This window comes from Habropoda laboriosa, unplaced genomic scaffold, assembly GCF_001263275.1.
Source record: "Habropoda laboriosa isolate 0110345459 unplaced genomic scaffold, ASM126327v1 scaffold33, whole genome shotgun sequence".
NCBI classification, from domain to species: Eukaryota; Metazoa; Arthropoda; class Insecta; order Hymenoptera; family Apidae; genus Habropoda; species Habropoda laboriosa.
The window spans coordinates 3,321,467-3,334,800 of record NW_017100187.1 but is presented as its reverse complement, the minus strand read 5'-3'; the positions used below and the strand labels follow the sequence as shown (position 1 = coordinate 3,334,800).

The window sequence follows — 13,334 nt, the reverse complement described above, 5'->3', positions numbered from 1 at the left end:
TATCTGTACGTCCAATTTAAAATGTCAATTGTTTCTGCGTCAGTTTGCGTAGGTCAGGTAGAGGGCACGAGGTGGGCTTCCGTTCTTTTTCCGGCTCTGTAATATTATTTAAATTTACTCTAACAAAATTTCATATGAATAAACTGTCTTTGATAATTATGACGTACGATTTCCTTGCATCTTTGGTACTGCGTTAAATAAGAAAATTCAGTTTTACAAATTAAATCGAAAATTGTTATCGAATCTTTGAACCGTAGACTTACCGCCTAAACAAAATACATAACCACGTCCGTCTAACTCCACACATGTGCGCGCGAGAGCAGAAAAAAATGGCAGCTACGCCACATGCACACACACACCACACAATCATATGCCGATGCTTCTGCCATCTATGAGCTGTTGCTAGAAGCTTCAGTTTTCGTACCTGCTGTTAGATGGCACCTGCGGAAGAGTTTGACGTACGAATTGTCCTTTTCTTCCCTATCTGTACGTCCAATTTAAAATGTCAATTGTTTCTGCGTCAGTTTGCGTAGGTACAGGTAGAGGGCACGAGGTGGGCTTCCGTTCTTTTTCCGGGTCTGTAATTTAAATTTACTCTAACAAAATTTCATATGAATAAACTGTCCTTGATAATTATGACGTACGATTTCCTTGCATCTTTGGTACTGCGTTAAGTAAGAAAATTCAGATAATACAGATAATTTATATATTAAAATAAATACACCTCCACGCGGTGTTATTTCTTGGCGTACAATTGTTCAGCGAATCGTCGTGATAGGTAACCTGCTGGGAGTTACGCAGCAACTAATACGATCGTACTTGAGACGTGACGGATAAAACGAAAGGGTTCGATCGAATAGACGTTCCTTTTAACGGCAAATTCCTCGATACATCGAGGAGTTACCAGCGATTTAGTCCGTTTGAATTCTTTGAAAAAACAGCTTTCGTTTCTCTTTTTCAAAAAAATAGGTAGATTGATTGGAATTTTCGGAAATAGCCAGTCCATTCAAGGACGCTGAAGTCAGTTCTAGGAAGGTCAGTTCGGGATATGTCAGTTCTGGGAAGGTCAGTTTTTTTATTTGTAAACATATCAGCGACATTCCGACAATTTTTTATTTTCGGGTTAGTTTTTATTTTTTATTAACATATTTCCGACGTTCATATTCCCTAGGGTTAGTTCTTTTTTTAGAAAAATATTCCCTAGGGGTTGTCTTTCCGACTTGGGTTAGTTCTTTTTTTAGAGAAATATTCCCCAGTGTTTGCTCTCCGAGTTGTGAATTGGTTTCTTTTACAAGCATATTTGCGAGGTCTTATCGACGAAGATTCGATCGACGTAAGATTCAATTATCGATTACTTTATCAACCGATTATTTCCTATCAACCAAGATTTAACCCTTTTCCGGTTTATTTTTTAGAAAAATATTCTCATATTGCCGACACGGTTATTTATCGACGTTCTTATCTCCCGACTTTGGTATATTTAGTATATTAGCATCGTACGTATATCAAAAGAAAAAAAAAAGCCCGAAGGCCGTTACAACAATCTTGGCCCGAAGCCCGACTTACGATTGCTGGGTGATACAACGAGAGTCGTATGTTGACGCAGTTTAATTGATAGCTCAGCTTTACTACAGTCGCTCGAAAGTACCACGTTTCTTTAAATTCTTAGATGGATAATTTTGAATCGTAATCTGCCGTGGAGAGGTACGTAACCTAGCCTGGACCATCTGTGAGTTGTTCCTACAAGCTGAGGTTTGTGTACATTGTCACGTCGTATATTTTCTGTTATATTTAAATATTCGAAGCATCGTGTCAAGTCTTTATCCTGTGTTGCATAATAGGGACGGAGTTAGTTGGCACGGAGCGTGGAGGTTAATTTATTTCACGCAACCCGTACGCAATGTCCGAGAAAGAAGGTGACGAATCTGCTGTTGCTAACGAAAGGATCGGCAAGTCCGAAGAAATGGGGGAAGAATCACCTGCCAATCTAGAAACAATTCCCACGGAAACAGTTAGGAACGGAGTTCAAGTTACTTCTATGGACAAAGCGAAAAGTAAAAGAGTACAATATTGTTATTTGCAGCAGATAGAAAGCATGTTGTGAAAGCGCGTTATTTTTCAGTTGATATTCTGTTAAAAGCAACTGGAAATGCTCCGATAATGAAACAAAAGAAATGGTCTGTTAGCAAAGATTACTGCATCGGTCGTATTTCGGATTTCATGATATATATATATATATATATATATACATATATCTTCTTCTTTACGCTAGTTTCTCTACGTGAATCAAACATTTGCACCTGCACCGGATCAGTTGGTGAAAAATTTGTACGATTGCTACGGCGCGGATGGAAAATTAATACTTCACTACTGTAAAAGTCAAGCTTGGGGCTAAACGTACGTTTTATTTCTCACATTCCTAGTATTGAAACGATAAATGATAAATGATTTTCCGTACTGTATTTCTTCTCAGATCGGTGGTGGTGGTGGTGGTGATGGCAGCGGGTATTTCCAAATTATTATAGCACCGTCCGCACTCACCGTGATTACAAACTGACCGTTTGGCGCGAAAGCACAACCGGTAATCGGAGCTGCGTGTGCAAGACCTATACGAATAGTAGTTGCGGTACGGTATTCCCAAAGTTTAACGATACAATCGTCCGATCCGGTGAGAAAATAGCGACCATCCTGGCTGATACTTATCGCGTTCAACGTGCTATTCGTCGAACCTTCGACTTCTCGAACCATCGAACCGTCCAATGTTTCCCAATATGCTATTTTCCGATCTGTGCCACACGTTAAAATTTGCACGCCGTTAGGAACGAAACACGTCGCCGTGTACGTCGTATTTCCCCTCAGCATGAATTTCCTCCTGATATTTCTAAACGATGAAACACGACGTGTTGTGTTTAGTTTATTGGACATCGTCGTTGCTTGTAAACTTTCTTACCTTAAATCCCACATTATGCACGTACCATCTGTACTGGAACTGATCAAACTCTCGTTGTCGGGTGAAACGTGCAACGACGTTATCGGACCTCTGTGTTCTTTCAGGACGTGTAACAAATGTCGCATCTCAGATTTTGCGTCCCATATTCGTACCTGTCCGTCGCAACCACCGCTAACGAGCTTACGGTCGTCGTTGGTAATGGCAATTGTCGACACGGATTTTGTATGAGCACGATTAATCTCGAATAAAAGTTTCCCGCCGTTCAACGCGAATCCTCTTATCGCGCCGTCGTTCCATGCTTGAATGTTGAAAAAGTCGGTAAATGTGAACACGCTCGCAGATACTTCTCGATACTTACCGGATATTATCGAACCGCCGTTAGAATCGAAACATAGACTGGAACAAGTAAAATTTGGTACGGTGATACGAAACAATTCTTTCGGTGTCGTCAATTTCCAGACTCGAATGTCATTTTTACCAGTCGTTGCAAATATCTCCGAACAGTTGCTAGAAAAATCGATACGATATTTGTGTTCCTTTTTTACTTGCGGGAGTAGGTAAACGTTTGAAATTTACCGCGGAAATGCCAAACCGTATAGCGGACTGGTGTGACAGGTAACGATCAAACGTGTACGAAAGCTGGACAATTCGATTTCGTGGATTTCACATAGGGCAGTTCCTACCAATATAAAATCATTTTTATACCAATTCATCGACGTCACCGTGGCACACACGTTCGCTGTGCGACGCTGTAAACAAGATTATTATTTCTTCTTTTGTTGTTATCACCGTACTTTTCTTCGTTACATAACACTCACCGTTATTATAGCAGGTATGATTAACAAGTTGTTCGTTTTACTCGCGACGACGAGTGTCGACGATTCGTTTCTTATTTCGATTAGTTCGACCGTTCCATCGCCAGCACCTACCACCACCAGGTGCTGCTTGTTGTCCCTCTCCGAGAGTAACAAATTTCTCACACCACCCGCGTACACTTCTCCGTTCTTCGTCTTCTTGGAGTAACAGCCGATCATAACCGGATGTTTAGCAACGGATTCTTCTCTCAGATTTAATCTATCGAAGAAAAGTATTTCCTATCATGTCGCGTCGAACGAGAGAGGGAGGGAGAGAGAGAGAGAGAGAGAGACCTCGCTTTTATGACGTCACCAGATGTCGTTCCGCAATAAACGTTTTCGTCGTTTTTATCTACGATCAGACAATTGATCGCGCGCTTTATTTTTCCAAGTTTCACGTCGATTCCACCTAACTTTCGATCTTTCGAATTCACGCGCCATAACTTGAAAGTTCCATCTCCGCCGGTAAGGAAAGCCGTTTCGCATAGGTTTGTACGCGCGATCGTTCGAGCATTTCCAAACGCTTCGCTTCCAGCAAACGTACCTATTGGTATGTACAACGGTAAATCACGTCGATAGAACTGAATAAACGGAGTAGGTACCAGAAAGTGGGCTTCCGTTTTCAACGTCCCATATTACGATGCGACCGTCGTCCCGACCACCGAGGCTAACGAGATATCGTCCGTTCGCTGTGAAACATACGTCTTCGACTCTAACTTTGTGCATTTCGTAGCTAGCTTTCAGTTTACGTCCCTCGTAATCCCATATTATCACCGTTGCCTTGAAAGAAAAGTCGTTGGAATAACGATCGATTGGAGTAGTTAACAACGACGACGACGACGACGACGACGACAACGACGACCACCTTGAAACCGCGATGGCTCGTTTGACCGGAAGCTATCAAGTCTCCGGAAGATGAGATGCACAAAGCAGAAACTGAATTTTGATGTCCTGTAAGGAAAAACTGTTGGCTCGTTGCGATGTGTTTGACGGTAACTTTGCTTCCCATCGAGTATACCAGATGTTCTCCATCGGGATGTACGCGTAAGCCGTTTCTTGTCAGACCTACGAATAAAATAAACGTACGATATGTACGATGTAACGAAGAATTCGACGAATAGTTATAATTACCAACCGTCGAATCCTATTATACCGTATATCTCCAATTCGTTCATGATAATAAGCGGTTGTAGAACTGCTGCCGAGCTTCCAACTTTTCGACGGAGGAGTAACAATTGCGTCGTCGTGACAACGAACGATGTAGGATGTACAGAATGCCCCTTTATCGATTGCGGTTAACAACCTTCGTTTCGAAGAGTGAACAAGCGAGCACGTAGATCGCAGCACGTGTATACGTGACGCCCCGTTTGTAGGACGTGTCTCTCTCTCTCGTTGTTCGCGCACAGTTGGGTCGCAGAACAACGCGTTGGATCGAGTAGTGAGATTGTTTCACCGCGATTATGGATTTATTGCCGTAAGCTGGTTTTTTTTAGGATGTTTACCTTGAATAACCGCGATAACCTCGATCGATTTCTGTTTAGAGAGCAAAATTCGACGTTTTGGAAAATTGGTAGATTGAAAACGTTCGAATATTGGCCCTTTCGATCATCCTCCGATAATTCGTGTAGCCCCGAGCGAATGGCTGCTGCTGGTTTTTTCGCGGTAGGTGGTCGAGAAGAACCTGACTTGGCGGAATGTTTTATTTGCTCCAAAGAACTCGATGGCTGGGATCCCGACGACGATCCGTGGTACGAGTTGTAAGTTAATTTTCGATCGGGTATAATTGGTAACTTACTGATTATCTTTAGGAAGGAACACGCAAAACATCAGCCGGAATGTCCGTTTGTAAAATTGGGGAAACCTGACGAAGCTTTGTGGACTGTGCATGATTTGTTTGATTTGTTCAAAAGATATGCCGTGAAGGAATGCGTAAGTATCGTTTTGTAAGCACTGGAGAAATGCTGCGAAGAGTATAGGAACTTGTATAAATTTTACAGACACGCGAGTTAGCTAAAGCTGTATCTACGGCGAAGGAAGAGAGCGCGAAACTTGTACGTGAAATACCGCACATTTACAAGGAACTAAGAAAGGACTGCGAAGACCGGAGTTGAGATTGTTTATATAAATTTGTGTGCCTACTTTGACCGATTGTACATACTATATGTGACGTAACGTATTTTTTATTTTTTTTTTTTTTTTTTTTTTTTTTTTTACCAATAAAATTTGCTCTAGCGATGAAAATTTAAAGATCTAAGTTATCCAGGTCTCGCGTTGGTCGATAGACTTGAAAATAACGAAAAAGGAGAAACGTACAGTCATTTTTAAGTACAGTCTGACGAACGTTATCTCGTAAAAAATGTTTACCTATGGTAGAACGATAGAAAGACGGTAGGTTTGATACTTGTGATTGGTTCGAATTATCATATCAATTAACACGAATCGTAGAGATTACCTTATCCAGATTATTAAAAATAGTATTGTAAGAGGGGAGGAAAAATTTAAGGGAGCTAGGTATCCACTTTAGATAGAATAATCAATCGGAGGAAAAGTTGGATAATCGCCGAGGTATGATTTAGCAGGAGAACGAGGAAAACGTGCCGAAACACTTGACGTTGGATTGAAATCGAATTTGTTCGTTCGTCTTTACCTTTCTACTCTCGGTGGAACGCTTGTAATATAAAAGCGTGTATTAAATAAGTATAAAAACTGTGTACATAACACGACGCGCGTTATCATTCCCCTCCAACGATCATGATGCCGCCTTCTCAACTTTTACCAACGTGCGCGCTTAGCCTCTTATCCACGTTTCCTTTCCCTTTTTACGTTTAGCGCGGGTAGGAACACACGTGTACGAGTATAAAATGAATTCGCACCGAGTGCACCGATTCAGTTTCTCGCAACACGTGGTCGCACGTACTATCCTTTCCATCGTCCGTAGAGACAGACAGACTGGTGATTTTCGTGGATCTCGTTCCCGTTCGTTGGACCGATGATAACATAGCGACGAAAGTAAGAAAACGCGATCGTTTTTACTGGACGTTGAATCCAGAGAGGAGACGGTTTATCGTCGATTTTCAAACATACCGTTGACGCAATGTTGTCCTCCTGGAGAGCATGTTGTAAGTACTATTTGCATTTTACAATCGATATCGGTTAAACTTTGTATTTTTTTGTTGGTCTCGCTGGTCGTTGATAATTCTTAGGAAAATTACACGAGTATGCACCACCTCAACTTTGAAAGCTGTTTTTGTTCTCCATTTCTGCATAAATGGAGAAAAATTGACTTGTGTAAATACATGTGCGATAATTGGTTTCGAATTGTTTTCAAAGTGCCTCGAGAGAGATTGTTCGCGAATGGATTATACTTTGCGCATTTGGTAATCGTGCATTTCGTAAGGTGTAGAGAAAGGCTGGTATTAATTAAGGGAGTTGTAACAACGAACCAGTTCGATAATTACGTTTTATTAGAAATTAACGTTCATCGTGGTACTTTAAAGACACGTTTGTCTTTTCCTAGTTGTTTGCTTGGTAAATAATGACTAACGGAATTTTGAATCGTGTGGCGGGGTTCGCTGGTACGCATATGATTAGTTTGATTATCGTTGCTTGATAACAAGTTCCTTTTTTCTTTACGAAGCAATGGAATTCGTTAGAAGAAGATTCGTAGAATAAGATTGTTGAAAATTGTGCTTTGCTATCGATTATGGTATAGTATATACAATTTCTATCGAGTCAGAGTTTATGAATTTTTATCGAAAATTCCTGAAATGTTTCCACGCGCGTAATAAAACGTTTGCTTCGTCCTCGGTAATGAGAGAGACAAGGCAAGGCAAGGCAAGGCGAGACAAGGCAAAGCAAAGTAAAGCGATGCGTGATGTAAAGTGGAACGGAAGAAAAACAATAAAAGAATCGGCGAGTAAAAAGGTGAGACGTAATGTTGAAAGGAAATTTCACGTGATACTCGGTGGTGTCATGTTCGACAATGGAAAAACCTGTTAAAGCCGGTAAAATTAACGATCCGTTGAAACAAGGAAAATAACTGGCAACTCGTAAGACAAGATTACAGGAATTAAGATCGTTTGAATCTACGAAGAGAGCACGCTAAGCTCCAGAAATCGCTTTCTCGTTATCTTTACGGCGAATCAACGATGTGATTACCCTATAAATCGGAATTCGTATCGTATTGGTGGTAGTTTTCGGCTTCTTGGATTTTCCATACATCGTCAGATAAGATAATTTATTGGTTGATGCTGCGACTGGTGATATTTAACCGACAAAAATGTACGCGTTTGTCAGATTGGCGGTGATCGATCGATCGATCGACTGGATTTTTATTTCTTCTTCTTCTTCTTCTTCTTCTTTTGTTGTGCGTAACTCACGGTTTACGAGGGATTTGGTGTTGTTTATCTCTTGAGGTGACTTGTTATCTCTACACTCTTTATCCGAGTTTAAAATTTTTCACCATCCAGCTGTATCGCATTGGAACGATCGGTTCGTACATCGATACTTGAATAAATATGTATGTACATACGAATATAGCGGAGGGAAAAGACGTCCTTTATAGGTGATTACGGGTAATGAAAGTCGAATCACGAATTATCGTACGTGTCGCAGGGGGATTGAACCTTCGCTTACGACCTTTTACATTCCAAGGATGCGTTTATTTTCGACATACATACATGTAGTATCTCTCTGCGTCTCTCTTTGGTGTTGGGTCGGATCAACGGTTGCCGCCTGCCTTTTCAGTAGTCGAAATTGAAATTATGCTATGCTCGAGTCAGTGGTACGTGCAAGGAATTTGACCTTTACCTAGATAGGTTTGTACGGCTCGTTAGACAGCTGCCAATAGGGGGAAAGGCTCCGGTGCTAATCGTCATTCCTTCCGCGCTGTTGACCTCGGGCTTTCTTCTTTGCGACAGCATGAGTCTATTTATCAATGCTGTTTTTACCGATAGAAGATGTTTAATGCACACACACACACACACACACACAGGTGGGAGAATACCGCAACGATGGATATTTGCGATAATGGGATTTTTGGCGTTGTTCAACGCTTACGCGATGAGAGTTTGCCTTTCGATCACGATCACCGAGATGGTACGCACGCCGGAAACTGAAGCGCCCAGCGATAATGGTTGCTCGGCGATGGAGGAAGACCGGAAAGTTGTGAATACAACGAGATCGACGAACAACGCGCAACAGTACGAGTGGGATGGAATGATGCAGGTAACGGAACGAGGCATCTCGGAGTAGTATTGTTGTTATATAGTGTATATGTATGTACGATAGAATATTTTCAGGGGATCATTTTGTCGTCGTTCTACTGGGGCTACGTGGTGACGCATCTGCCTGGCGGGATGCTGTCGGAAAAGTTTGGTGGAAAGCATTCCCTTGGTTTGGGTATCCTGGCGACCGCGTTGTTCACCTTGATAACACCGATCGTCGTGGAATTCGGAGAGGCAACAGGTCTGATCGTTATGCGCGTGTTAATGGGTCTTTGCGAGGGTACCACGTTCCCGGCGTTGAACGCGATGCTCGCGCAGTGGACGCCACCGGAGGAGAGATCGAAGATCGGTTCGTTGGTATTCGCCGGTGCCCAACTTGGCACGGTGTTCGCAAACTCGTTGGCCGGTATCATTCTTCATTATTCGACGATGGGATGGCCAGCTGTGTTTTACGTGTTCGGTAGTATCGGAGTTGTTTGGTTCTTGTTATGGTTGGTAACGTGTTACAATAATCCAGACACGCATCCGTTCATCTCCGAAAAGGAGAGGAACTTTCTGCGGGAAAGGATGCACGCGCATACTCATAAGAAGCCACCCTCGGTACCGTGGAGACACGTTCTTAGGTCTGTGCCGGTTTGGGCGCTGATTGCCGCACAGATCGGTCACGACTGGGGTTTCTTTACGCTGATCAACGATCTACCGAAGTACATGAGCAAGGTACTCAAGTATTCGATCAAAAGCAACGGATTGCTCTCCGCTTTACCCTATTTGACCATGTGGCTCTGCAGCGTAGTGACATCTTGCCTAGCCGATTGGATGATAACGTCAGGTCTGATGTCACGCACCAATGTACGTAAACTAGGCACAACCATCGCATCGCTCGGACCAGGAGCGTTCGTTGTCGGTGCGTCTTACGCCGAATGCGACAGAACAACCGTCGTTATCATGTTCACCGTTGGTACGACGTTAATGGGTACCTCTCTCTCTCTCTCTCTCTCTCTCTCTCTCTCTCTCTCTATCCAGACTATCCATATATACCAACCTCTCGATTGGTTCGTAATACTCACGCCTGTCTCTCCTTTCAGGAACGTTTTATCCAGGAATGAAGGTGAACGCTTTGGATCTCAGTCCAAATTATTCCGGCACGTTGATGGCTCTGGTAAATGGAATAGGCGCTTTTAGCGGTATCTTGACGCCGTATATCGTTGGCGTGCTAACTCCGAACGAGTACCTTTCCGAATGGAGACTCGTCTTTTGGATCGTTTTCGCTGTGTTCGTTGTGACCAATTTGATATTTGTGCTGTACGCGAGTGGGGAAGTCGAATACTGGAACGATCCTGAATTTATTAGAAGGGACAGAGAGGAGAGACGAATGAAAAACGGAAAAGGACAAAAGGTTGAGAAACCCCTTCCATAACCTAACTTAATGCCTCTCTCTCTCTCTCTCTCTGTTTTTTTTTCGTTTTTTCTCGTTTTTACACGACACGAACGAACGAACGGAATGCGCATGACGCGCATAATGAATTATACACGAGCGACACTCCCCGTTGTATAGCGCTCTTGTCGTTGTGTTCAATTCTTTTCCATAAATACGAGAAATATTACTCGCGGATTTACCGCATTCGCGTGTTTCTCGCGCGCTGTGTCGATGTCGCGTACGCTCAAATCCCTAGATAGATGATGTTTCTCCTCCTTTTCTCCTTTCCGTCTAGTCCAAGTTCGAAACAACAAACGACAAGTCGAACAACTGCTGCGTACATTTACGTAGGGTACGCGTTATCGAACGAGAAGGAGATAAATACACATTCGCCGGATGTTACATATTGACGACGTGTTCTCGCGAACGAGATTCGGTGTACCTGAAAGTATTTTTATGCTTACACCGTGCACGATTGCGCGCGTGTTTTTTGTGTGCCTACATACGCATACTCATATTACACACACGCGTCGTTTAAATGCACCATAGCCCCTGAATCTTAGAAACCTCCGTCGTGTTCCATCCCCGTCTCTAATCGGGATTTGTAAGGATTTTTTCTATCAGGCATAAATATTCCTTACACTTCTCGTACTTCCACATACAGTATTTATTTGTCGCAAAGATTTCGTTTCTGCCTTTTTACAAACGTCGTTTAACGCTAGCGTCGTATTATTTACACAATAGTATTCGCGATGCGATCCAACTTTTGCGCGCAATTTATGGCGGGTTCCTCCCCCCCTTCTCTAATTGGACGGTAGTTTGGTCCAAGCAAGCGGTATATCATCGAGCTTTTTCTTCTCCTGCTGATTTTTTCTTCGGTGATGACCACCGCGATACCTTCCTCTGTTCGGACTCCAACTGATACTATCGTCTCGAACTCTCCAGGATGTCGATGCTTTTGGTATCGCGTAATTGAACGTGTTTTTAATCTCTGGAGATTCCGTTTCGCAAATATTCGCAAACGTGTAATACGCGACGTGATAATAGTCCCTTAATGTTGGCTCGTCGCGGAAAGCTTGCATAGCACACCAAACGTGCGAAAGCAAACGAGGAAATCTAGAAAGCCAATAACGGGTAAAATTCTCCGGAATGTCTCCGAGACTTTCTTGAGCCTGCGAACTCAGTTCTCTGTAGTGATGCTTCTACGTGAAAAAAACACACGAATGAAACCATTTGTATCGAGGAATCCTGTGTTATATTTTCAACGAGTATTTATTTCTATGTCATCTCCGTGTACGTACCTTGTTTCTCAATGCCCTTAACAGATCTCGCACACTTTCGCCCCGATAACTTCTATATTTCCGAAGATCGGTTGCAACTTCTACGTCGATGTGTAACCTCCAATCCCCTTGTACCACTCGGTTGTTATCGGTTTCCAACGCGATCATGACTGGACTATCGATCCGCTCTTTTTCCACTCGATCGCTCACATCCTGATACGCGACAAAGTTCGCAAAAGAATCGTGTGTGTTAGACAAGATCGAATAAGAAACGATATCTCACACGCTAGATGTACACACTCGCACGCATGTACGTGAAAAAAATAACGAGAGAGAGAGAGAGAGAGAGAGAGAGAGAGAGAGAGGACAACACCTGAAAAAATCCAAGAATTCGTGCAGGTTCCCAGAATATTGGGTGATCGTGGACAGCTATCACCGGTGGTCGTTCCGATGGATTACTAGCGATCATCGCTTTTATAAGTACCAAAGCCAATTCTTTGTCGTTTTCGGGAATTCCATCGTAAAGAGCCGTTAAATCGCTTTCACCGCCTGTCACATCAAATACACATATCTCTATCGTAGTGAAAAATTCAAACTTCGAATACCGAGTAAGGATAGCGAAGGAGAAAAAGGTGTTAGTTTTACTCTCCCACTTACGACAATTTTTCACCTTGCCTGTTGTGTTGCGCGCTTTATATATGTATATATCCACCCACCACTATCCTCCTCGTACTCCGTCTTCACCCCCCCAAGAAAAGAAGAAAAAAAGGAGCAAATTACAACATATCTTGTCTTACAAAGTATATTCGCCTGCCGCCGCAATGGATCTCCGAATGGGTGTTTTCCGTCGGAAAGAACGTAGTAGAAAACGCAGCCCAGAGAAAAAATATCCACGGCACAAGTCGTTCTACTTCCGTTTAACATTTCTGGAGCGATCCAACCATCGGTTCCTGTCACGCCGGATCTACGCGAAAAAGACACACGACCTAGTTGAAGTTTCTTGCACAAGCCAAAGTCCGATATCATGGCTCTAACTTCGCCGCGTGGTCCCGGTGTCGACAATAACACGTTGTGTGGTTTGATGTCTCTATGCACTGTCACAATATTTAAACGTTCAAGGAACGGACACAACCAAGTCAAGATATATTCGAATATATCGAGTCTGTCGAAATTTCGATCTTATAATTGTGTGTGTGTGTGTGTGTGTGTGTTATCATCATCAAAATACGTGGAACTTACCGATATCGAGAAGATGTAGATGAGCTAAGCCTGACGTAGCTTGTCGTAAAATACTCTTGGCGGATATTTTTTGCCTGTCGTATTTTCCCGCGACGTAATCCTGCAATGTCGCTTCGGCTAATTCTAACGCGATGTATCGAAACATTCTATCCTGCTCGGTGCAAAAGTATCGCACAACGTTCGCGTGTGCGTCCGATTCTCTGAGCAGTGTTACTTCTCTATCGGCAAACGTGAAACAATCCGGCAACAAACGCTTCACAGCTACCGAACGTCCGTCAAATTTGCCCCTGCAAACAAGATACGTATGATAAATATACGAAATAAATGTGCCACCCACGTAAATTGCAACACCCGACAAATTATGAAAAA

At 42.9% G+C, this 13,334-nt stretch overlaps 5 protein-coding genes across 5 annotated transcripts in view; 3 read left to right on the top strand and 2 right to left on the bottom strand.

Moving 5' to 3' along the window:
- The first annotated feature begins 1,252 nt into the window (after window positions 1-1,252).
- LOC108579552 (autophagy protein 12-like) lies at window positions 1,253-2,537 on the top strand. The gene is given in 6 exon segments (XM_017943116.1): window positions 1,253-1,333; window positions 1,416-1,752; window positions 1,842-2,054; window positions 2,123-2,232; window positions 2,234-2,397; window positions 2,474-2,537. Coding segments are annotated over 3 exon segments (426 nt in total). The 5' UTR covers window positions 1,253-1,333; window positions 1,416-1,752; window positions 1,842-1,900; the 3' UTR covers window positions 2,396-2,397; window positions 2,474-2,537.
- LOC108579551 (cilia- and flagella-associated protein 52) lies at window positions 2,414-5,015 on the bottom strand. Its single transcript, XM_017943115.1, has 9 exons — window positions 4,940-5,015; window positions 4,670-4,869; window positions 4,407-4,584; window positions 4,099-4,348; window positions 3,769-4,024; window positions 3,527-3,699; window positions 3,309-3,457; window positions 2,951-3,248; window positions 2,414-2,881 (listed from the first exon to the last, which is right to left on the bottom strand). Exons 1-9 carry the CDS (start codon window positions 4,977-4,979, stop codon window positions 2,470-2,472), a joined length of 1,956 nt encoding a protein of 651 aa, XP_017798604.1. The 5' UTR covers window positions 4,980-5,015; the 3' UTR covers window positions 2,414-2,469.
- Window positions 5,016-5,203: 188 nt separating this feature from the next.
- LOC108579662 (baculoviral IAP repeat-containing protein 5) lies at window positions 5,204-5,915 on the top strand. The gene is made up of 4 exons (XM_017943248.1): window positions 5,204-5,278; window positions 5,346-5,552; window positions 5,613-5,733; window positions 5,802-5,915. The coding sequence occupies exons 1-4, from the start codon at window positions 5,265-5,267 to the stop codon at window positions 5,913-5,915; spliced, it is 456 nt and encodes a 151-aa protein (XP_017798737.1). The 5' UTR covers window positions 5,204-5,264.
- Window positions 5,916-6,720: 805 nt separating this feature from the next.
- Window positions 6,721-11,019, top strand: LOC108579700 (putative inorganic phosphate cotransporter). Its single transcript, XM_017943289.1, has 4 exons — window positions 6,721-6,923; window positions 8,798-9,030; window positions 9,105-10,002; window positions 10,115-11,019. Exons 1-4 carry the CDS (start codon window positions 6,899-6,901, stop codon window positions 10,444-10,446), a joined length of 1,488 nt encoding a protein of 495 aa, XP_017798778.1. The 5' UTR covers window positions 6,721-6,898; the 3' UTR covers window positions 10,447-11,019.
- Window positions 11,020-11,095: 76 nt separating this feature from the next.
- The window catches only part of LOC108579699 (serine/threonine-protein kinase/endoribonuclease IRE1), a 5,305-nt gene continuing 3,066 nt past the window's right edge, over window positions 11,096-13,334 (bottom strand). The window contains exons 10-14 of the mRNA XM_017943287.1: window positions 12,966-13,252; window positions 12,524-12,820; window positions 12,100-12,275; window positions 11,748-11,939; window positions 11,096-11,648 (exon numbers count right to left, since the gene is read on the bottom strand). Of these exons, the coding sequence (XP_017798776.1) occupies window positions 11,250-11,648; window positions 11,748-11,939; window positions 12,100-12,275; window positions 12,524-12,820; window positions 12,966-13,252 (1,351 nt within the window). The 3' untranslated portion in view covers window positions 11,096-11,249. The remainder of the gene's footprint in view (window positions 11,649-11,747; window positions 11,940-12,099; window positions 12,276-12,523; window positions 12,821-12,965; window positions 13,253-13,334) is intronic.